General features: G+C 39.7%; 1 protein-coding gene across 1 annotated transcript in view; it reads right to left on the bottom strand.

Annotated features, from left to right (window-relative positions):
- Nucleotides 1-24,843, bottom strand: part of plk4 (polo-like kinase 4 (Drosophila)) — a 63,050-nt gene extending 38,207 nt beyond the window's left edge. Inside the window, exons 1-7 of the mRNA XM_048597905.1 lie at nt 24,707-24,843; nt 9,025-9,120; nt 7,519-7,614; nt 7,323-7,437; nt 4,095-5,136; nt 3,132-3,235; nt 1,721-2,118 (exon numbers count right to left, since the gene is read on the bottom strand). Of these exons, the coding sequence (XP_048453862.1) occupies nt 1,721-2,118; nt 3,132-3,235; nt 4,095-5,136; nt 7,323-7,437; nt 7,519-7,614; nt 9,025-9,120; nt 24,707-24,739 (1,884 nt within the window). The 5' untranslated portion in view covers nt 24,740-24,843. The remainder of the gene's footprint in view (nt 1-1,720; nt 2,119-3,131; nt 3,236-4,094; nt 5,137-7,322; nt 7,438-7,518; nt 7,615-9,024; nt 9,121-24,706) is intronic.
- Between the last annotated feature and the right edge of the window lie 1,280 nt (nt 24,844-26,123).

The raw sequence follows: 26,123 nt of genomic DNA, 5'->3' as shown, positions 1-26,123 counted from the left end.
GATTTGGCATTCCATAAATCATCCACCCAAAATTGCTTTAGTATGCAATGTTTCTTCAGGCACGCAAGTCCTGGATCTCTCATACCTCAGCTGGTGACTTCTGAAGCTGCCTGCAAGGGACAGAATAAGTTCTACACTACATTGCCCTGACCTCATCATCTTCCCTGTATCTTCATGAAGTATTGGCAACACCACCTGGTGAAACACCAAGGTTCTCCTCCAGGCATACACGTATTGCTAGTCCTTCATTGTTGTTGCATCAAATCCGTGGAATGCCTTAGTTAAAACCACTTTAGCTGCACCTTCACCACATTGACTCAAGTTATACAAGTTGATTGCCACCACCTTCCCTAGGGATAGGCACAAATGCTTGCAATGCCAGTGATGTCATAACCCCAAAGTAAGTTCAAAACAGCAAAGACAGAGACCCTCCATTCTACAAATAATGCTCACATAACTCAAATATTCCAACCTATGGCTATAGGTAGCTCTAGAAATTTACAATTACTGAAGGAAAAAAGAAGATTAGTCCTTTACACAATTAAGTGAGAGGGGGAATACTAATGTACTGTTGGGAACGACAATCTAATATGAAAATCATTCTTCACTTCTATAATAATCACAAGGAAGTAAAGATTAAAAAACATCAACCTAAGCTCATGGTCATTTAGATTTCTTGGATGTAGCTACAGTATTTCTGCTACTAGCTGTAAGTTAATTTTCTAGCTCATTTAATTTTACTTAAAACACCTGACCACAGTCTTCCTACATATATCCTCACCCAGCCTGGGCTACTCAGAATTGTAACCAATCTTCCAGGTATCTGGTCATATATACACATGCAGAGATCAAAAGAATGATCAATTTGCAAAAAAAAAAAGTACTTAAGCAGCTTGTTAATTCCTGAAACAATAACCAAATTCTTAAACTAGGTTCAACAACTGCCGCAAATTTATTCCATCGCAGATTAAAAAAAAGTTAAAGTCAGGTGATGTTCTTATACCAACTTCACTCTGGTGGTTTCTCCTGTTTACTGGCCGCAAATGCCCATTATCCTTTCTTCCTGAAGTCTGAAGTGCACTTCAAAGTACAATTTTTTTCAATAGATTTTCAGCTGGAACTACTTTCTTCAGTGACCAAGTATCTCACATCACAAGCGTCGTTTCCTTTTATTTTAAAACTGCCTCCATCACAAATCAGCTCAGTAAGCTAGGTGCTGCATTAATTGTCACAAATTGGAAAAACTGCCTTAGGCAGTCACTCAGATGCAATGAAAACGGCCACTTCCATGAATATCTTTAATTAGAAGTGCTCATACAGCCCAACATCTAACTCTATGAAAACATAACCCAACGGTGCAGTGACAGAATCTTTGTGACCAGCACAGGATGTTCAGGTTACTGTACGCATGTTTCTTCAATTACACCAAAATACAAGTTTTCAATATTTAGTTTTGAAAGGAACCCTTAAAAAAAGGGCAGCCAAAATGCAATGCTTGACTAGTATTACAACCAAAGATCAATCCAGGTTTCACCAGCCTGGCTCAGGGATGCAGGGACTAATTAGTGTGACAAGGATTGTCTTAAGAAGAATTAACAATGCAGAGAGTTCCTTCATGTGGATGGCATTTAATACACTAGCAGTCCCCTCAGAAGTGTCCTGACATTTTTGTTTTAAACTCATACATTTATTGATAAGAATCTGAAGCTGCAATTCTTACCACTGCATTTTTGGTTTTCTGACGGATTGGTTTAAGTCTGTGGGCCCTCAGTGGTGACACCAACTCTTGCAACATCCTCGACTGATTCTCAGAAGGTTGTCTTTCTTGTTGGATGAAGCTGTGTGGTTTCAAAACTTGACAACAGTTGTATGGAATGTCTGCTTGTCCATTGCCTCCTTTGGCACAATGTGGTAGAAGAACCTCATCACACTTCTGAATTCCCATCTGTGTTTTGAAACAGCTCTCTTGATAAAAAGTATCACTTTTCGTTTGGTTGCTAGGATTTTTTCCCCATGCACTTGCTGATATTACTTCTTTCATAATCTGTTGTTTTCTTCCACAATAGAAATTTTCACTAGTGCTACCGGCACTAACATCCACGACAGTTTTGAATGGAGCTAGGAGATAAAATGATCATATATCAAAGAATAAAACTTGGCAAAAAGCTGCCTAAATACTGTCCAAATTTTACCAACATTACCAGAGGGACTCTTGGGGATGCTCTTCAGAAAATTTGGACACCTCTACAGGAACAGAAAAATTATGTTCAGGGAGAGGGTGATGCTCAAAAATCTAGTGCAGTGCCAAGTGGATATATGACGAGAAGGCCCAACTTGTATGCCATTTTATGGTAGGGGGCTATAAAGCAGCCATTTTATCCTTAGTCAGGGGAAGCTGCAAGGGTCCCTTGGGTCCAAATACTGAACTGGACCAGGCATATAAATATGGTGGCTAAAAGAATAGGTCAACAGTGGTAATATTGTGGCCAGTATCCGATCTCTTAACACTCATCTTCAAAGTAAGAATGCAATGGTTATACTCTCCACTTGCCTGGATGAGATAGCTCCAAATACCACAAAAAAAAACTCAACACCATCTGCAACAAATCAGCTTGCTTAACTGGCATCACATTCACTAATCTAAACATTCACATCCTTCTGTTTCAATACAGTGGCAGTATGTACCTGCAAGGCTCCCTTCAGCAACTTATCAAGACTCATTCAACGGAACCCCTAAAGAGGACAATGGCAGCAGATGCATACTACCATCTTCTCTTCCAAGTCTCACACCATCGTGGCTTAGAACGATATCACTATTCCTTCTCTCTAGTAGGATTAAACTGCTTGAAGTTCCACCCAGCAGCACTGGTTATACCTGCACTAGATGGACGATAGTGGGTCAAGAAGGCAGCTCACCACTGTCTTTAAAAGACAGATAGACAACAAATGCCAGCTTCACCAGTAGCACAAATATGGTCAGCATTCGAATAGATTGGTAGAACCTTAGCTAGTCAACTCATCTTAAAAGGATGGCTGGCACAAATATGGCACAAAAATTAAGAAAAATGTTAAAATGAAAATACACACCATTGTTTTAACATTTTTGAAATGTCTAAAATTTTGTTGCATACCATTATGTGCCTGACCATCTTCAAACCAGCGATGCGTCATGCCAATCTGAGACAACTGCTCTAAGAACGGCCCATCAGACACAGGCTCATGAGCAACTTTTGATCTGTAAATAAAATTAGGAAAACAAATGCATTATTAAGATGACACTGGCTTTTAATTAACTAAAAGGTTTAAGTGCAAAAGTTGAGAGAAAGCCATTTTTAATTTCACAAAGATACACTTTTATAGAAACAAATGTGCAGTGGAAGAGGCAGGAGATCAGCACTCAGTTAAACTGCTCACAGCGCAGATGCAGATATGACAGGTCAGATGTCCTTCTTCTGCACTTTAACAATTCAGAGATTAGAGTGATCAATTGTGTGATCTTAATTTCATGATAATGGTAGTTTTTGAATGAACGTATCAAAAATACATCATTTTGCCACAGATTGAAACAAGACTATGTGCTTGCAACTGCTTCTTGACAAACTACTATCTGAAGAAAGAAAATTTAATTATACAGACAGAGCTAATTCTGCCCAAGGTTTTGTCTGCGACTCTCAATCTTTTATCTACTCAGGAACTTGGCTATAACATGATTCACTGCAACTATATCTTCCAATTGTCTTACTTCATAGCTGCTGTCTTTCACAGTTGCCTAGAGCCTAGGCTTGATCCCATCAGTACCAGTATTATATTGCATACATGTCCCAAGAGTTTCTAATCCTTGTTTTCAAATAAATGAAGCATGTACTGTAATTAACTGAATAATAAAATCATTTAAATTTTGTTTCCCTTTCTAAAAAAGGAAGTGGGCAGCTGCATTCTTAATAGTTGCCCTAAGATTTGCGCATATTACAAAAATAATTTGCTACCAATTCTATTCAAGCTTTCACCATCCGGTATCCTACAGCACGTACAGAATTAGTTTACAACAGTAGGGGTCATTCTATTTTGTAGAAATACGAAATACTTGTACTTACTTTGCTGTCTGCTTGACAGGTGGAGATATGGCAGGTTTCTCATGTGAGCCACCAATACACGAACTGTCTTTATTGAGTTGCTGATTATCCATATAACCATCTCCATATGCATTTGCAGGATTGTACATTCCAGGTCTGGCAGAAATCGTCAGAGCATCAGCAGAGTGACATCGCTCCAAAGTACTACTGGACTTTTCTGTATTCTGGCTTTGAAAGGTACCAGATCTATCAGTGGAGTGTGCTCTACGAAGCCATCGAGAGTGAGGTCGTTCTTCCTCTGCAATTTGTACAATTCTTCCTCTGTCAGCTCTGATAATTTCAGAGTTTTGTATACTTCTGTCACTAAAGACTGCACTGCCTTCCATGGAGGAGTTATTATTAAGTCTGTTGTGAGAGGTGATGACTGCCATTTTGTTGGGAAGAAACTGTCCTATAACTTTAGTCTTTAGATGCAAGCGTCCCATTGTACTAGCACCAGAAGATCCTGTTCCTATAGTATATCCTGTTGAAATCGTGGCATGCCCACTATCCATTGAATCCTCCACAGTTTCTGAACTTTTACTTCTGGGCGAAGGGCATTTTAACATGAATGTATGATCTAATACACTAGAAAGACTGATACGGTCTTCTGGATTTTTTCGAAGCAGCTGGTAAATGAGATCTTGAGCCTCATTGGAGATAAACGTTGGCATTTTATAATCTGCCAGCATCACCTTATTAAGTGTATTTTTAACTGTGTCAGTATCAAATGGCGGCTTTCCTACCAGAAAGGTGTAAAACATGCAACCAAGAGACCAGACATCAGATTCAAGGCCATGAGCACTGTGGGTTGCAATCTCTGGTGCAATGTAATTGGGGGTGCCACACATGGTAAAATGCTTTTCATGTGGCATTTTCAATTGTGTTGCCAATCCAAAGTCAGCAATCTTTATGTTCATATCACTTGTAAGAAGAAGGTTGGAAAGAGTGAGGTCCCGATGCAGTATACCATGAGAGTGGAGGTAGAGCATTCCAGTAATAATATGATGCATGAAGTGTCGAGCTGTTTTAAAAATGTACACAGAATTATGTCAGTTTATACAGAAAGTGCACTTCAAGCTACTCTTATCTCGTCCCTTCATCATTGGTCTGCTTCATCCTTAACTCCACATTCCTACCTTCCCCCTGCAACTTTTGTAATTAAAAATCTATTTCAGCCTTGAATATCTCGAACAGCCTTCACACCCCTTTGCAGTAAAGGATTCCATTGATTCACTCCCCCAGGAAAGGCATCCATCCTAATCTGTTTTAAATGAGCACCCCCTTATTCTGAGATTATGCCCTCTGGTCTCAACTCTCCCACAAAGGGAAACAATCTTTCCAGATTTACCCTGTCGGTCCCCCAAGAATCTTGCATATTTCAGTAAGTCGCTTCTCATTCTTCTAAACTTGATCAAGTACTAGCCCAACCTACATAACTTCTCACAAGAATAGTCCTTCCATACCAGGGATCAGCTCAGTGAACTTTTGGACTGCCTTCAATGCTAGTCTATTGTTACTTAGATAAAAAGGGGACCAAAACTGCTCATAGCATTCCAACAGTAGTCAGACTGATGCCTCACACAGTTTTAAAGAGATACTTGTTAGTGTGTTCTACTGTGAAGACTGATGCAAAGTATTTATTGATCTCCTTTCCTACTTCCAGGTTCTCTAACTGTATTTAGAAACTTGTACTATGGCTGGCTTTCTCTCACGTTTTGATGCGGCACCTTATCAAATGCCTTTAGAAATCAGAGTACATCATAACTAAAGATTCCCCTTTATCAATCTTGTTATTCCTCGAGAGGTGCTCATCTCTGGGAATGCACAACTCAAGATGGCTCAGCGACAGACTGTCAGGAAGAGGAATGCAATTTGTGGCCAGGGATCAAAAGACACAGACTTTGGTCTTCCCAACATTTAGAAGAAATTCTTACTCATCCATGATTGGATATTATACAAGCAGTATATCAGAGACAATACAGATTTCAAAAGAGGTGGCGCTGATACAGTTGGGTGTAATAAATAGCAAACTTTGGTTAAACCAGCACCTATGAACCGGCAAAAATTATATACTTGAAATATTGGAAGTTTACTGCATTATCGCAGTCTTGCGGTGTCCAAATAGTCAGTTGAGGCTGCAAGTGAGAAGGCTCTCTGCTGTTAAGTTTTATTTAAGGCAAAGTTGTATTACTGTTTAAGTGATTTGTGCTGTGAATAAAGCATAAAAGTGATGTTTATATCCCCTGCATTACATTTCTATTACTAGGTGTGTTTTTACACTGATTATGTGGACCTGTTGATCAATTGGAATATTTGATCAACCGGCACACTCTTGGTCCCATAGGTACCAGTTAATAAAATGTTTGTTTTGACGTAATAGGTTTTCAGATAGTGCTGCCAAGAGGTAGAATTAGATGGAAAATAGAATGGAACCAAGAATAGATCATTGGTCTGAGTAAAATAAATCAACGTGGGAGTGGGAAGAGAAACTGATGCTTGTGATTTTGTTGGCTAAAATCGCTAGATGTGAAGAGTTAGGGAAGGGCAGTTCCACAAACTGAATGAGGGAGGAGAATACTGAAGGGTGTGTGTGTGTGTGTGTGTGTGGGGTTTAAACACAGTAAGGGAGAATGTAAATTTGAGAGTTTGATAAATACACTTTCTGTACTGTAGTGGGCAGAAAACTAATTAGAATGAATCACATGGAATTAGAGGAACTATGGGCAGATTTGGGAAGTGAGAACATATTCAGGTCTTTGAAAAAGAAATGGACATTGTAAACTACTTTCTCCCCCGCCATAAAAGAGATTAGGGTTGTGAGAGCAGGTGATAATGGCAAATTTGAAATAAAGGGGACAGTAGCTGAAGAGAGGGAACCTTTAACAATATCAGTTAACAAGGCCAGAAAGGAAAATGTTTGATGCTCAACTTAATAGGCATTGCCTTTTGGGAACAGGAAGTCTCTATCTTTGTAACAAAATAAAATCTGAGCTCCTTGCATTTAATTCTTGGAATGAGGGTGGAGACGGCACCGGGAGAAATTTTAAAAGATAATTTATGGGTGAGAAGAGAAAGCCAAAAGGGATTTGCATTCAAGTTTATTTTTAAATATGGGAAATTCAAACAGTGGATCATTCCCATTACTATCCTAATAGAGATTTTCATGTAACATATATCCCTCTTAAACTGTTTCCAGATGGCTGTTACCTTCATCTTCAGAAAACGTAGCTTTCCTGTTCTTTAGATATCTGCTCATCTCTCCATTGTGACACATCTCCAAGACTAAATAGACATAATTGTCATCTTCAAAATAGTTGTAAAGCTGAAAGAAAACAAAAACCATTTTCACGTATTTTAACAAATAAACTAGATCTTTCACTTATCTTTAAAAAATTAGTTTTACCTCCAATATAGAGGGATGCTTTAACTGACAGTGAATCTCCACTTCATTACGGACTCTCTGTACCATTCCCACTTTGTGCATTGCCTTTTTGTCAATCTGTCAACAGAAAACATCTTTGCATCAAGACATGCAGAAATATTTGATCAATGATGCCCAAGGCCATCGATCCTCAGTAATTATATTATTAAAGTACCAGCCTTGCAGGGAAAAAAAACATTAATCGATTACGGATTTAAGGCAACACAAAAATCATTATAAACCACATAACTTTGTCTACTTTGATGTGACAGATGTTATGTTAACTCTAGGAATATTTCATAACTATTTTAAAATTTCAGCAGAGAGTAAATTGTATACTTGGCCTGACAAAGTGGTTATTCATTCTCATCATGCATAAGATTCACTGCTATCAACTGAAATTTATGTTACCAACATTGTAGGGCAGGAAGCTGGAGGAAGGGGATACATATTGGCACACATATTCTCTTGCACACCCCCTCCAAATCAAGGAGAAATTTACATGCAAAAGCTTCAGATATGAAGTATTGGCTTCTCATATTCCAAGGCAAATCAGCAAGGATTGGCATGACAAGGAGATTTTTTTAAAGGCATATCTAGTTCACTTTAAGATTAGTTGGGGGATGGGTACAGGTAATAGCAAAGGCTGAAGACAGTGGCTTCCCATTATTTGACTGGTGAAAATTGTCAAAAGATCCAATCCTAATATCACACAAACAGCTCAGCAACATTTTGACTCGATCCTTAGTCTAGAAGCCAAGTAGTGGAGCTGGGCTGTCAGTACCATTTGTATGACAGCTGACCCATGCCTGATATCTTAAAGGGATAGCATGTAAATTGGCAAGACGGGAACAAGTGATGGATTCTTTGGGGATTTGGGTGACAGCTGTGTACAAGAGGCAAGACAAACTATTGCTAAAAGTGCGTTGGCTATAGGGTCATATGCATCTAGGTAGAAAGGTGGGGGGGTAGTGGCGGTGGGTGGGGGGGTCCGGGTGGAAAACAGAGAAGGTGAAAGGCTAGTCCTTTAATGTAATTGCGATAAGTTGTTGTGAAGGTCATGGCAAACTGATTTGTGAAGAGTATGCACAGATCTCAGTCAAAATCTTTCCTCTCTGAAGAGAGAAAGGAGAGATTGAGAAATGAGCAGTTTGGAGGATGGACTGTAGGAAGTAATGACAGTTTCAGGCAATGTTGCTCAGGAAAATACAAGTTAGTTATGATAGACAGAATCTGTTTTGAGCCTCTGGCTTGAAACTTTTTGTACAAGATTGAAGTATATTTTCTTAAAAACTTAGCCAAGCGTATAATTGTTCCTGGCTGTTCTGAATTGGTTTCAAGTCGGGATATTTATAACACAATCATTTTCAAAATCAATCTTCATCTAGATGGTTTAAAATAAATACTTAGAATATTTGCTGCGTCGAAAATTTATCATTAATAGATGAAGACTAAATTAGGCAAGTTTAAAAGTCAGTATCAATTTACCATTTTTATCGCTACTTCCAGACCAGTACTGACAGATTTTGCTCTGTAAACACATGCAAACGAACCCTTCCCCAACAGCGTTAAAACCTTGAAATCCTGTAAAAGAAACATTTGAGAAGAAAACGTAAGTACTGATTTTAGCACCACCTTTCCCCTCAACGATTACAAGACACCGATGCAGATTAAACTATGTCTAACGGTTAGTTTGAACGGCTCCTTAAACGCTCCAACCTGCTCACCTCGATTGTATTCTCGCCATCTGTTACTGACATCCTCACATCGCCCGAGACTCCGTATTTGCATTTCAAGTAAACGTAATTCAACACTCGATCAAGCATTTTAAAACTACCAGCAGGAACTTGGATACAATTCGTTTGACTGCATTACCAGCCAGCTGACGATTAACTGGAACCAAAGGCAACCGGAGAGTCACTAAAACGCAAGCCCGGCTTTATTCCCGCGTTACAACCAAGATCAACGGCTTCTCATCGCCAAGCAACAGTCTTAAGTCTAGCTACGAGCTCTTCAAGCGAAAGATCAACTGTCGTTATAGAATATTTACTATGAAATATAAACTGCCACCTTAGTTAAAAAAGGTCAGTTATAATGATGGTCGAGGCTCTCATTGTAATTTGAATAGCCTTTTCTTTCATAACTTGATTCTTTTATTTGCGGTTTTAAAAAGTGATAATGTTTTCCTTAAATTGGAACTACCTAGTCTCTTTTCAGCTACTTGCATTAAAAGTCCACAGTAGACACACAATCCTATGGAGTGGTAAATAATTTCCTTCATTTTAACTTTTAAAATAATCCAGGGTTTCCCGAATACGTTAACTTTTGATGAATTTTCTTATTGAATGGCCAAATTTGTGACTACTTTGTCCTTATACGCACAGTCCTACTCTAGCAATTTCTAACAATTTCAGAAATATCTTTCAATTTCCTCAACTTACAAAATGCCTCTACGAAGATCATCTGTCAACACCACCTCTCCAAGCCGAAAATCTTTAGCGTGGCTTCAGAACTTTTGTCACAAGGGACCCTAATGGCTTCTAGTGCCTTTTAAAAAAAAAAGTGTCCTCTCAGGAATCAAATCAAGACGTCTCCTAACCATTGTAGATTAATTTGGTCTTGAATTCATCTCGCTGCTCCCATATTCAATAGAATGTGGCATTGAAAGTAATCTACAGATCAACACCTTTGAGGTCTTGCTCCTTAAATAAACTCTGCTCTTACGACCTCAAATTTCTTTCCTACATAATTGGCTTCAACATGGAGCATAAGTGTTGTGATCTTTCTACCCTGGGACTCCATTGAAAAATGCTGCTAGAGAAGTTCAAAGGTCAGTGGTCACCCAACATAATGAGAAGCAACAACAAGCAGAGTAGGGATCGTTTTAGTTTTGTATTTTGAGACAGTAATAAATATACAAGAACAAGGAACAAAGCTGAAGATAGTCAGCTGGAAGAGGGCAAAATTTAAATTGAAAACCAAAATGACACAGATGGATTGAAAGCCAAAAAAAGTAGTTAGTTAATTCAGTAACTGACCAATGAGAAAAAAAACTTTGAGAACAGACTTTATCTACTTTAGCTTTAAAGTGCTACTTTAAAGGTCCCCAAATGATTTCAACGAAAAATTAAAATAAACAGGGAAAGGGAGGCTTTTGATTAACAGTGTTTGAATTGAGCTATGCAATATATGATGAAGATGCATAATGTATTACCATTTGCATTTTAAAAATTGGAGATAGAACTGAAAGTATGCAGCCAATTTATGAAGACATCGTTAAAATACAAGAGGGTCAGAATGTCATTTGGAATATAGTGAACTAAAGGTAGAAGTTAATTGCCTGGCAGGATATCTGCAATGTTAAGCAAAAAACACAGACTAGGAGCACTAGCTGTTTGAATTCAGTTTAGTAGAACTGGTAGGATTTATTAAGTTCAATGCAGAAGAACAATTTCATCCCAAAAGAACTGCACGTTGTTCGGTTAAAAAGAAACCTGCAAAATGAGAGAGCTTAGTTTTTAGAATTTCCAAATTGGGAGAGAGGTTGGGAAGTCTTCAAGCTGTGAGTTTGTGTACAAGTTTTGAAGCTGTTAGAGCCCAGGGAAGGTTCGGGGCCATAGGAGCAGAAAAGAAACTAACTTTCTAGTATTGATTAGTTAAGTAAGAAATTAAACAATTAAGATAGGATTACCATTTCACTGGACTGAGTGTCAATAAAGGATAACGCTGGGGAAGGCTTGAAACAATTTCTTCCTGTTTATGTTAAGATCTTCCTAATCAGTTACAGCTTTGTTTCTTTTTTGTGTAAACTTACATTCTTTTATTAAAATTATGTGAACATTTTCAGTGACTAAGTTTAACAATTGTAGTTATTGAAGCATAGAACTATAGAAATGATGCAGCACAGAAGGGGGCCATTCAGTTCATCTTGAGCATGCTGACCCAAAGACACCCAGATGCCTTTTTTAATCCCATCTTCACACATACAGCCTATAGCCCTGCAGTTTACAGCACTTGAAGTGCAGATTTAGTATTTTTAAAAGTGTTTAATGGTCTCTGCGTCCGCCACAAAATAAGGCAGCAAATTCCAGACATCCATCACCTTCTGCATAAAAAAGTTTTCCTCCCTCTAATCCTTCTGCCACTCAGATTCAAGCTAAGTAACCTGGTTTTTGAACTCTCTGCCAAGGGAACCAGGTTCATCCTGTCTATGCTATCTCCACCCCTAACAATTTTGTATGCTTCGATCATGTCACCCCTCAGCTTTCTTTGTTCCAATCCCAACTTTTCCTTGTAGCTACAATTCTCCAGCCCTGACAACATTCTAGCCGATTGTCACTGCACTCTCTCCAGAGCAATTATGTCCTTCCTGTAATGTGCTGACTGGACCTGCACACAATACTCCAGTTGTGGTCTCACCAGTTTCATCATTGTATCCCTACTTTTATATTCTATGCCTCTGCCAATGAAGGTGAGCATTTCATCTGCCTTCTTTACAACCTTATCTACTTGTGCTGCTATTTTTAGGGACGGTTACATGCCAAAATCTCTATCTACCACTCAGTACATTCCCATTTATTGTGTATTCCCTTTTGACTGTTTGACCTCTCTAAAATGCATTACCTCACTTATTGGCTGAGCTCCATTTGCCACTTTCCTGTCTATTCCACCAACCCATATCCATCATTTGGGAGCTTACAGCTATCCTCTACACTAGCTACTACGTGGCCAACTTTTGTGTCCTCTGCAAATTTCTCCCATTGCACCACCCCACATGTTCAATTCCAGGTTGTTAATGTATACAACAAACAGTAGGTGTTCCAACACTAAGCCCTGTAGATCAACTTGAAACAGCTTTCCATTCGCATTACCGTGTTTCTTTTTACTAAGCCAATTTTGGATCCAATTTGACACAGTACGTTGTATCCATGGGCTTTTACTGTTTTGAACCAGTTCACCACGTGGGATCTTGTCAAATGCCTTATTAAAATCCACGTAAACAACATTCACTGCACTACCTCCTTGATCCTCCTTGTCACATCCTTGAACTCAATCAAATTTCCATGGCATGACCTGCTCTTAAAGCCACACTGAGTATTCCATGCCTTTTTGGGCAACAGTTTATCCAACTACCAACCTCTCAGGATTGATTTTAACAGTTGGCACACCAAAATCAGACCAACAGGCCTATAATTGTTCAGCATTTCCTTTGTACCTTTTTAAACATATGAACCACATTCTTCTTGTGCCTCATCTGTGCTAATCCTCAGAGCATCCATTTCCTCCCTGACCTCCTTCAATATCCTGGGGAACAATCCATCTAGCCATGGAGACTTATCCACTTAAGGATTCCAATTCTTCTAATACTTCCTCTCTCATTATAATTATTTGGTCAACTATTTCACACTGTTCCTCCTAGATTACTACATCCGTATCATCCCTCATCTTTGTGAATGCACAGAGGAAAAGAAAAATTAAATTCTTCCCATATCATCTGCATCTTCACACAAAATTCCCTTCATCTGATAGGTCCTACAATTTCCTTAATTGTCCTTTTGCCCTTTATATAACGGTAAAGGAAAACACAAAAGATGTTTTATCTTGCTTGCAACTATTTTTTTTCATGCACCTCTTTGATTTCCAATCTTTAAAAAAAAAAAGCACGATCCCTGTCGTTTTTCTACTCCTTCAGGCTGTCTGCAGTATTGAGATTTTTGTGACTACCATAAGCTCTTTTTCGGTTTAATCTTAACCTGTATTTTTCTTGGCAACCATAGGGGTCTAGATTTGACAACACGATTCTTATTTTGAGGTGACACGTTTGCTTCATACCATAAGGATCTTGCTTGTTAGTGCCTCCCACTGGTTTAGCAGTCCTGTCCAGTCCACTTCAACTAAATCACTTATCAGTTTTGTAAAATTTGCCTTTCCCCAGTTGAACGGAATTTTTTTACTCCTGATTTATCTCTGACCTTTTCCATAATAATACTATATCTAACCAAATTGCAGTCACTATCCCTGATATGGTAACAGACCGTTACTTCATCCACTTGCCCATCTTCATTTCCCAAACTAAATCCAAAATTGTGTATCTTCTCATTGGGCTTGTCATGCATTGTTTAAAACAAACTTTTCCTAGACATAGTACATGAATTTCTCACCCTCGATGCCCCTTTTGTTGTTTGAAACCCAGTTGATATTGGGATAAAAGGTTTTGAGAAGATTTGTAGCTCGGGTTGTGGATGAGGTTGTAGACTTGCTCGCCAAGCCTGCATGTTTGATTGCATTGGAGCTTCACCGGAGGCGCACTGACGATATTACCTAGCAGGGTGACAAAACGTCTGCAATCAAACACACTGCCTCAGCAAGCAAGTCTACAATGTGATATTGGGATAATTAAAATCTATTATTGTCCTCTTATTCTTAAGGCAGAAATCTGTCTCTGTACATGTTCTTCTATCGCCCTCTCATGATTTGGGGGTCTGTAGTATACTCCTAGTAGTGATTGCCCCCTTTTCTTATTCTTACACAACTCAAAGCCTTCTTTGTTAACCTATTTATTTTTTCATCCCATTTCCACTGTAATTGATTCTTTAACCAGTACTGCTACCCCACCTCCTTTTTTGTCACCCACTCTATCCCATCTGCAAACTTCATATCCAAGAATACTGAGCTGCCATTTTTGCCCCTCCTTTAGCCAGGTTTCAGTTATAGCAACAATGTCATGCTGCCATGTGCTTGTGCCCTTAGTTAATCTGCCTTGTTTGCAATACTCTCTGCATTTAAGTATTAGCAGCTTAACCCCAAACTCCTTTGCAGAATGCTTTTTAATCCTGTGTGTCAGAGTCACTGACTACATCACTAACCAATGTTCTACCTCCCATTTCCTGATCTGAATCTGATCCATCTAAGCCTACACTTTGGTTCTCATTCCTGTTATATTACTTTGAAGCCTCAACAATGGAACTAGCAAAAGCCCCTGTCAGGATTTGTCCCTGCTGCGCCCAGGTACAATCATTCAGGCTTGCAGACATCCCATTGTCCCCAAAAAACGGTTCCAATGCCTCAAGAATTTAAATCCCTCCTTGGTACACCATTTCTCCAGCCATTCATCTGATCTATCCTCTTATTCCTGCTCTTGCTAGCACATGGCACTGGGAGTAATCCTGAGATTACTGAATTTAAGGTCTTGCATTTTGTTTTATCTCCTGACTTCAGATATTCAGCTTTCAGGTCCTCATCCCTTTTTTTTACCTACGTTACCCTGACCACTGGCTGTTCACCGTCCCACTCCAGAATGTCCTGCAACAGCTTGGTGACATCCTTGACCCCGGCACTAAGGAGGGTTGGATTCATACGTACAGCCACAGAAGCACCTGTCTGTACCACTTAATATTGAGTTCCCTATGACTATAGTCCTGTTGCTTGCTTTCCTCCCCTTCTGTGCAACAGAGCTATCTGTGGTGCAATGAACTTGGTTGATGCTAACTTTTACCCCCTTGAAAGGCCATTCCCCACAACAGTATCCACAGTGGTATCTATTTGACAGGGGGATGACCACAGCAAACTCCTACAGTTCCTACCTGGCCTTTTACTTTGTCTCATGGTCACTCACTCCCTTTCTGCCTGTGTAATCCTCATCTGTGAGACCAGCTCGCTAAATGTGCTATCCATGACATACTCGGCATCGCAGATGCTCCACAGTGAGTCCACCTGTACCTCCAGCTCTGAAAACTGGTTAGCCAGTTGCTACAGACGGACACACTTCTTGCACATGTAGTCTCAGCGATTCTGAAAGTGCCCGTTATTTCCACATTGTGCGAGAGGTACATACAAGTCTGCAGTCTCCGGTCATAATTTCTCTCTAGATTAAGCTAGTTACTCCCTTGGAGAATTTAAGCTAGGGACCTTCCTTCACTTCAAACACCCCTATTACAAATAAAAGTCCCTACCTTTATTTAAGCTAATATATTATGCTTTAAAAACTGTAAGAAAATACTTTACAGGTAACACTTGCCAATTGGCTGTTTCCATTGGGATTATCACTTTCTGAACTGCCCAGATTGAAATGGAGCACTCAATCTTCCATCTTCACCTATGTAGTGTCCCACTCAACTCCCCAGCACTCACTTATCTAAGCAGCACTCACAGTAACCCATGAGGGATTCTATGAAGTCTATAAAGACAAGTTTCACTCTGGGATTGGACTTGTTCGGTATTAGCATCAGCTGTGATCATAAGTACAAAAAGGCCAGCAGAATACAAGAGCAGAAGAAATTAAAGGAAACAAGTGTGGTAAAGAATGTTCCGGAGTAGTAACAAAATAGAAACTGAAGTTTTCTACAGACATCGCAAGAGCAGGATCGATTAACAAAGAAAAGTTTTTAAAAAATGAAAAGGGAACTCACCAGGAAACACAAGGCATGGCTGAGGTACTGAAGAGTCATACAACACAGAAACACACCCTTTGGTCCAAGCAGTCCACGCTGAACATAATCCCAAATTAAAGTAGTCCCACCTACTTTGCATCAATTTGCATTCTTGCTCAGAGGGGTCAATTTTCAGAACTGAAGATAATTTATAGCACCCCAAATGCCATCACCAAAAATCAAACATCAAGCCTGTGACCGGCACGTCCTTGTGACTCAATACATTCTACGATTTTTCTGTCTGCGCAGTCATTTTCTGGACTACCAGAGGGCCATCATATTTGCAACCACAGGATCAGATATTGGGCTACTCTGTTTGAATGGAAGAGACATTCTGTGTGCTTCTTTCCCATTTGTTTTTGCGCACAATTTCTTATCACCCAATATTCTATAGCTCAGTCAAAATTATAAACGGATTGAGCTCATTTTGAGCCTTTGTGAAGCTATTTGGTACTTCTGTTTCCCCATTTTAACATTCTGCATTACTTTTATTGCTCTGACCAACCATCTAACCTGCAAGTGAACTTCAGAATTGGGGTAAACAGTACATTTTCATTTGTGCAAAACAAACCAACAGCAATTTCAGCAAATCACCAATCCATGAACTCCTTGTTAGACTTGCAATTTTTAAAACTATTCTTTGAGCTTACTTTGTACCTTACTCTATACACAATTATTGCAAAACAAGCTTCCTTACGTGGTTCAAGAGCAAGAGATAATTACTTGATAACCTTAAAAGTTGTGATCACTAATAACCTACGACCTTCTCAATCTTAAAAGGACCAAGGTAATAGATTAGAAAAAAAAAAGATAACTTTAAGGGGATGAGCATGAAACTAGGGAAAACAAGCTGGAAAAATATATTGATAGAACAGCAGGGAAATAATTAAAACAGTGACCAGTAGGATTCAGGAGAAAACAATCCAATAATTAGGCCTAGCCAGTAATGGAACATCATGTAAGAAGAATTTAAAGGTGGCAAAAATCCTCAAAAAAAATGCAGTAAAATCAAGTACATCAAAAAGGCTGACAAAAGGAGAAAATGAAAGATTAGTGAAGTCAAAATAATTAAAAACGACAAAAAACTGTGTCGCCGAGTGATGTACAAATTATCTCCCAGAGACAGAAAAATAAAGATAGGGATACTAAGGGATAGAAACAAACTTGCAGAAAATGACATGAAAAACTACATTATCTCAGCGTTTACCACAAAAGCTAAAATGACATGACACAAGGAAAAGAAAACAAAAATTAAAGACACTTAAGATCAAAAGTGGGGAATAATTAATTAAGTAATCAAACAAAGACTTTATCCTCTGTTTCAGAGTTCAACTACGTTCATTCAGAGTTGAAAAAGATGTGAAAGGCACTATTACATGCATATTAAAATATGGAATGGTGGTAGAGGGCTGACGAAAAGCCAGCGTGATCCATATATTTAAAATGAACAAGTTCAGTGAACTACAGACCAACCAGATTAACACAGCGTTAGGAATGGAATCATTACTAAGCTTTTAGACTTATTGTCGTCAGAATGTGATGATAACACAGTAAATGCTTCAGTTTCTGTACTTGTTGTCTATTACAGGTTCAAACCTGCACTAGCCAATTGTCTAATACACTTGGAATGCCAAATGGATAGCTCCAACATGACAGGTTAGCAGAAAACAGCAAATATACTACTGCAAACTCAATAATAAAAAGTAATAGTGCTACAAAAAGGTCATGAAGTATCTTATGGTAACACTGATCATTAATAGTTGATTGGGTTCATTAATTGATGCTGGAAAAATGGTTCTTTGAGGACTGGGATTCCTCACATCAGCTTCCCTCACCAGGCTTATCTGGTTATCCAGGCTGATCAATGGCCACTCTTTAGGTGATGGTACTATGATCCATCTGGGAAAAACTGTCAACTCAGTCATTTTGCCTGAAGATCACATTGATCAAGATCAAGGGAGCCAGCAGGTGAGATTTCCAGGGCTGTGCAGCACCATGATGCAGCCAGGGGAGGGACGTACATCTGATAATTTGGGAAGGGCACTGTATAATAATAAGTTTACGAGTGTCTCATCAGAATGGGGTGCCTTTAATACATTGGGCTATATCTGTTTAAATCACACATTTGTAAGTGTTGTTTCAGAGAACTGAACTTGACAATGCAATGATGCTGATTGATACAAGAATATTACAGCAAGTGCACGTGGAGATATAATGATGGAGATTTGATTTGAAAGGTACATCAGGTCAATGGACAGGCAGTGGTCATAGGTTAGAACACAGAACCTTCTATAACAGCAGAGAAAAGAAACATTGCTATGGTGTGGTTTCTTGGGGTACAAGTGATACAGTTATCACAGCAGTGAAGCCAGTTAGTGACAGGATAACAGTGATATAAGCTAAGCCAATTACCTTTGCACAGCTTAATCACCCAATGATTGAGACAGATGAGAAGACTTTTAGCCAAGTTTCAGAAGACCCAAAAGATGATTGATCATGCTGTGTTTGCACATTTGGTAGTTATGGGAGACTTTATTGCAAGGTTGGGGACAAAATTCTCAAGATATACTTTGTGGTAAGTATGGATTTGATGCAACCAATAAAAGAAGGGGGCTAAATGCTCCTTGACTGGTTAGAAGCCACGTTGTTTGCCTCATCCTAGAAATAGTCAGTGCTACCATGTCACAAGAACCAAAGTTAGAATAGGAGAGACACAAGATATGGAAGATAAAAAGGTTGATTTCAGTACCTTGCCTTGGTGCTAACTGCAGTTCTGACCATCAATGGGCATTGTGGGCAAAGATCAAAGAAAGAATTTGATGTCATAAGCTCAAAAGAGTGAACAAGACCCAAGAGAAAACTGGAAACTTGATAGAGTTTGAAAGAAAAGTAAAAGAATGTAGGCAAAATTTTAAAAAGAAGCCATAATTGTCATTGCTACATTAGATGATGTATGCCCAAAACAAAAAAAAATGCAAAGCAGCCATGGCTGAAGAAAGGTTGTATAAAAAAGTTAAAAACCACAGGAACAAAAAAAAAAAAAAAGAGCTGAGGAAGCAGAGGCAGCTCTCAAGAATGGCAGCACGAAAGTATATTCAATAATCAAAGTCATAATTAGAAAGTAGTATGCAAATCTCAGGTACAGGTACAAAAAGCACAAAAATCAAACACAGAGACCGGGAAAATGACCGCAACAAACTGAAAAACCAGAAAGGAACACACAAGAATGGAAGTTAAAAGGACCCAAAGTACTGCAAGATGGAGGTAGGAAAAACTGTAAAAGCTATAAAAGGAGTACAAAGAGAAAGGTGAAATGGTTTCAGAAATAACTATCAGATATGGTCCCAGGATTTTTAAAAAATTCATTCACAGGATGAAGGTATCACTATCTCGGCCAGCATTTATTGCCCATGGCTGATTGTTAAGATTAGGCATTAAGAGTTAACTGTTAAGAGTCACCCACATTGCTGTGGGTCTGGAGACACATGGACCAGACCAGACCAGGTGAGGATGACAGTTTCGTTCCCTTAAAAAAAAAAAGGACATTAGTGAACCAGATGACATTTTCCAACAGTCAGCAATAGATTCATGGTCTTCATTTAGACCATTAAGTCCAGATTTTCATTGAAATTCAAATTCCACCACCTGCCAAGACAGGATTTGAACCCAGACCCCCAGAACATTACCAGGGTCTCTGGATCAACAGTCCAGTGATACCATAGGCCGTTGCCTCCCTTAGATGTGAGGTAAAGCCCAATTTGGAAGCCAGCAGGATTGGCTAGTATGGGGATTTAAAACATAGCCCTATTGTTAGCACCACGCTCTAACCATCTGAGCTGAATGGACACAGGACCTTCCAAAGCATCATACAATATGTACGATAAGGCTTTAGTTTCCTCGGTCACTGGGTTCATTTCTGAGGAAGATAGGAACTGTATAAGTCTGACGGGTTCCAGCTGAACTGGAATGGGACCAATTTCCTTGAGGAGATTTGCTAAATGTAGTTGGTGGGGTTTAAAACTAACTTGGCAGGGGTGTGGTATATGAAATGGAAGTACAGTAGGGGATGATGCACAGACAAGTAGAGAAATCAGATTAGAAGGTTGTGCAAATATTGTCAAGTTAAAGCACAAGGAAACATGACAAGGTTGAATGGCATTTATTTTAATGCAAGGAGTCTTGCAAGTGGGGCAGACAGGTTGAGGTGTTGATTAATACATAGAGATGTGAGATCATTGCTATCACGGAGGGAATTATTGTAGTAAGGAGGGATGACATCTTAGAAGGTTTTTCAAATAAGGTTATATGGGTAGAACTTTAAAACAAAAAGCAGGTAATCAATCACTTTATCAGAGATATACTTCAGACCCGTAAACTGTCAGAAAGGCATAGAAAGACGACAGGTAGGCAAACCACAAAGTGCAAGAATAATAGGGTAATAACAACAGGGATTTCAACTTCCCCAACATTAACTAGTATAAACAGATTCTTAAAGGCTTAGAAGGTGCAGAATTCTTAAACTGTGCCCTTGAAAGCTCTTTAAGCCAGCACTTAAAGTCCTACAAGAGGGGGGTTGGCACCGTACCTAGTTTTAGGCAGCAAAGCCAGGCAAGTGGCAGATGAGGCAGCATTTTTATGATACTGATCATAATTGAGTAAGATTTAAAAAGGTCATTATGGAGAAGGACAAAGACGAACCAGAAATAATGTTTCTGAATTGTGGGAAGGCTGATTTTAATAAGATAGGATCTGATCAAAGTGAAAAGAGCGCAGCTACTTGCAGTAAAAGCCACAGGTCAGCGCAGGATAGTCATTCGGGGGGAAAAAAAAAGTGATTATAGTGAATGCAAGGCCAATATCTTCCCTTAAAATGTGAAGGGATGTATAGAATTGGATAAGAAAAAAAAAAAAAGAGCTTGGTGGTAAATACCACCGGCTCAAAACAGTAGATGTTCTACTGTATGGGAATGCAGGGGCTTACTTAAGGTAATACAATAAAAGTTACTGGCAGGTAACTTTAAAAAGCTTTTGGACTTTCCTTAATCAGTATATTAGGGGAAAGGGAACATCGAGAGAAAGGTAGGGCCATCAGGGACTAAAGTGGCAGTCTGTGTGGATCTTGGTTTTGAGTGAGTAATTTGCATCTGTAGTCACTGTAAAGAGGGACAACATAGGGATAAGAAATTGGGGAAGGAGAGGGACAATGTATTAGTGGTTTTATGGGGCAACACTTTGAAAGTTGTGATTTCAAATAAACCTGTTGAACTATAACTTGGTGTCGTCTGACTTTGTCAAGACAGGTGGCAAGGATAAATCACAAAACAAAAGGTCAACGAATCGAACATCTGTGGTAGGGAAACACTGGAAAAATTTCTGGTGGAAAGACTTAATCTCCACTTGTACAGCCAAGGATTCATCTAGGATAGACAACATGGCTTTGTAAGGACGAGCTCATGTCTAATAAATTTGACTGAATTTTGGGAGGAGTTGACTAGGTGGATAGATTGAAACATCAAAACCAGGAGTCAAGTAGGTCATTTGGCTCTTCAAGCCTGCTTCACCATTCAATAGGATGAAGATGAATGAAGAGGAGGATAGTGCAGTTGATGTAGCCTATATGGTCATCACCTCAGCTTTGGATAAGGTCGCAATGGCAGACTGGTTAAGAAGCTAAGAGCCCATGGGATCCAGGGTAATTTAGCTACTTGGATCCAAAATTGGCTTAGTGGCAGGAAGCACAGAATAGTGGCTGTTTTTTGCGAATGGTAGCCTGTGTTCAATTGCATACAGCAGGGTTCAGTGCTGGGGTTCCTTTTGTTTGTTGTGTACATTAATAATGTAGATACGAATTAGGAGGTAGAATCGGTAAGTCTGTGGACGACATGAAAATTGATGACATGGTAAACAGCAAGGAGGAAGCTTCAGAATACGGTCAGTCATTAGCACCCCTGTCTCCCAGCGCGAGTGACCCCGATTCAGTTCGCCCAAGGGCCGACGCTCTGAAAGCTTGTGATTTCCGATAAACCTGTTGAATTACAGCCTGGTGTCATCTGACTTCTGACTTTGTCCACTTCAGTCTAACACTGGCATCTCTGCATTACACCTTTCTTGAATAATGGTATTACATTAGCTGGCACACATCTTGGGTGCCTATGTGGAGTTTGCACGCTCTCCCCTGTCCATGTGGGTTTCCTCCCACAGTCCAAGGGTGTGCAGGCAAGGTGGATTAGCCATGGTAAATGCAGGTTACAGGGCTAGGTTGGGTAGGCTGGGTCTGAGTGGAATACTCTTTGGAAGGTGGTGCAGACTTGATGGACTCGTTAGCTTCTTTCCACACTGTAGGGATTCTACAATATAATGAGCTAAACAGTAGCAAATGGAATTTAATCCTGAAAAGTGAGGCAATGCATTTTGGGAGGACTAAAGGCAAGGGAGTACATATTGAATGTTAGAACCCTAGGAAGTACAGAGGATCAGAGGAACCTTGGTGTGCACGTCCAGAGATCTTTGAAGGCAGGAGAACAGATAGATAAGGTGTTTTAAGGCAGCATATTGTATCGCATACTTGCCTTTAATAATTGATCCACTGAATACAAGAGCAAGGAGGCTATGAAGAAGCTGTATGTACCATCAGTTAGGCCAGATCTGGAGCACAGGGAACAAGTGTGGGGACCAGAACATGGGAAGGAGGGTGCAGAGGAGATTCACTAGGACATCACTTGGGCTGGAGTGATTCAGCTGTTAAGGTGGACAAGATAGGCCGGTGTTGTTTTCCTTAGAGCACATAAGGCTGAGGTGGGAATTAATTAAAGGTGTACAAAGTTCTGAACGACATGGGGTAGTCAGGGAGAAACACTTCCTCTTCGGGTCAATAACCAGGGATCACAGTTTTAAGATAAGAATGAGGTTTAATAAGGATTTGAGGAAAGTATCTTTCACCCAAAGGGTTGAACGTATCTTGAACTCACCACCTAAAAGGGTGATTGAGGCAGGAACCCTCAAGATATTTAAGGATGAGTTAGATGAACGCTTGAAATATCATAGCATACAAAGCCATGAACCAAGTCCTGGAAAATGAGATTTAGAAAAGGTGGAATTTGATGACCATTGTCGACATAATGGGCCAAAGGGCCTTCTTCTGTGCTGTATAACTATAATGCTAAGTCTCTGAAACCTTGCATCTAAAGTAGTTCTTGATCAGCCAGAGACTCACCCATGTAAACAGAAGTAGCAGAAGAGCAGTTTTGCTCAATTCCATGAACGAGTACAAGATCCTATTTGTGCTCAAAAATCTCAGGGAAATATGAAAACAAACATGAAGCCCAGCTTCTCATGTTATAGACTATATTAAAGAGAAACTTTCAACACTGGCCAACATGATGTTTTCTGAAGCAGGGTCTTTGGCAGACCAAAGATCTTCAATGGCTAATTCGGAGCTAGATAAGAATGCTTCAGGAAACAGAGGTGGTGATGGGCACAAGCTAATTCCAGATTAAAAAGGGAATCAAGCAGGAGAGCACTGTTTTTTCCATGTTATTTAACACTGTCAGGAGAACAAGGATGGTGCAGCACATGTTACAGAAAGATATCATTGCATCATAGGTCATATCATATGGAATTAAGTGTGCAGATGATTCCATATTCATGACTAGGGCTCAAGACTATGGTAAAGCCAGTCAAAAAACACAGCAAGTCTTCTGAACTGAGCATTAAATTAAGTAAATACCAATATTAGGCCATAAACAGTAGTGGACAAGTCAAGACTTAAAGCACCAAGACAGAGGCAGTGGACAATTTCAAATCCCTTTCCACATTCATAAACACGAAAGTTACATCCAAAAATGAAAGCCAGGCTAGATTGGTTGAAAGAATCGAGCAGTTGCTTAAAAAGCATCTGGATACCAAAAAGCGTCAGCATAGAACTTCAGGAAACCTAGTACAGTTATTAGTGCACAGTGTGCAGTCTACAGAAGGAAAAGTTAGACTCTAAAGAGAGAGGATTGAAGGACATATTTTGGAATGCAGGAATTGCAACACACACTCAGAACCAGCCACTGGATGGAAAGACAAATGAGTTACAATAGTACCATTTTGGCATTTCATCAGCAAGCAAGCGATCTCAGTTCGCATCACAGTTAATGCAAAACGCGACCAATCCTGGCACTCGAAAAAATGCCCAGAAACTGCGAGATTGTCAAAACCAAAAACTGAACGGTTCATTAATGTCCTTTAAAAATTTGCACCAGTGGCCTAGATCTTAACTCAGTCCACACTGTCTGGGTGACTGTCTCCTTAAAGTAGCATAAACAAGGTATTCAGACGCAAAAAGACAAATCAACGTCACGAACAAGACAACTAGCATCCGACAAGTGCCAATTCTTCTTACAAATTTTCTAGAGTTAACTGAGGCACTGATTACTTCTTACAGAAAAACGGAATGAGCAAATTGCGTGGATTGCTTGATGACTTGGCTTCCGGAGACATCAGACACACGGCCCACCCCACCTCCTTGTGATAACAAAACAAACTTTCTCGGAGCACGGTCAGAGACCGAATTATTTGCGGCTCGTTACCGGAACATGTATAAACAAAACCGGCACACAGAACAGGCCCTGCCATCAACAATTGATGAAGAAAAAAATCCAAGGCATGAACTGCGCGAGACCCGGGCGGATGCCGCTTATGCTAATCCGAAATATGAGTAATAAACTGAAACTACTACCAACAACAACAGACACTACCTTTATCTTGTCGCCGATGCAAACAGTCGCCATACCGTTGACCACCGCCGCCCCTCTCGAGGGCGCGGGATCACTACTCAAACACAGACCACTTCACGCCATCTGCCTCGAGATACAACCTCCCCATTTTCAAAAAATCCGCCGTTTACACCCACAACGAGGCTCCGATGACGTCAATGATGGGTGGAGACGAAATGGGACAACAAACAAAAGTATATAGTTTCTAAAATAATAAGTGACGATAAAAAAAAATTAGGATGCATGCAAATACATATTCGACTTGGATTTTTGATTTTTCAAGAAGAATTCATGCCAAAATTCCATCTTGTGAACTGTGGCCCCGGCTACGGCGCATGCGCAGATTTGTTCATTGCCAGACGGTGGTGATGGTTTGTTTGGGGGATTGTTATGTTTGGAAACAGGATGTGTATTCTTGCACTGATTTCGGCCTGGGGGTTAATCTTTGTATGAGGAGTGTAAGATAGCTGTGTTTGATATTTGAAAACTTAGCAAAGCGGAAGTGCTGGTAATTTTTTTGCCTAATCTGAAGATTGTTCGGTGCAAAAGTCGTGTTTCTGAGGCAGAGTGTAGTTTTGCAGGAGCAGGTCTACGTACTTTGGTGGGCTGATTCTCTCCTCTGTTAATTGCTTTTGGAAAACTTACTAATATTGTTTAAATTGCAATGTCATTTCCTTGTTCTTTTATCAATGCTTCCTTTTCAGATTGCAGGGGGTCCTCAGTAATCTTTATCTATTTACATATTTATAGAAGCTCTTACAGCTGACTTTTATCTTCCTTGTGAGTTTATTTTCCACCCTCCTATTCAACCTGTTGGCCCTACTTTGCTGAATTGTAAACTGCTGTTAGTCCTCAGGTTTGTGACTTTTTCTAGTAACTTTATATGACTCCTCTTTGAACCTGCTGCTATCCTTGATTTCTTATATTAACCATGGTTGTTCACTTTTCTTGCTGTGTTTTGCATGCAGTTGTTCCTTAAATGCCAACTAGGGCCTATCCACTGTCTTGCTTTTTAATGAAGTTTCCCAGTCTATTAAAGCCAACTCACTCTCATACCTTTGTCGTTTCCTTTATTTAGATTTAGGATCTCAGTTTTGGATTGGATTACTTCACTTTCCAACCCAATGAAGAATTCTACCGTGTCACGGTCACTTTTTATTCCTAAAAGACATCTCATAACACCCCTGGTATGCACATTACCAAGTCTCTGAATAACTGTGCACAGCCGTCCAGTGTTTAGTTAGTCGCTTCCTTCTTCTGTAGTCTTCAGTGGTTGACTAGACCACTCTGGCAGCAGTACCAAATGCTGGCTGCTGTGCCCTCCTTAAGTCCAGTTCCAGCCCCAGCCTTCTGAATCCTTCATCCAGACTTTCTCAAATAAACGTCTGACAATCCATGA

The sequence above is a fragment of the Rhincodon typus genome, chromosome 1, assembly GCF_021869965.1.
Source record: "Rhincodon typus isolate 14 chromosome 1, sRhiTyp1.1, whole genome shotgun sequence".
NCBI lineage: Eukaryota > Metazoa > Chordata > Chondrichthyes > Orectolobiformes > Rhincodontidae > Rhincodon > Rhincodon typus.
The sequence above is the reverse complement of the archived record's forward strand: the minus strand, read 5'-3'. Positions and strand labels throughout refer to the sequence as shown.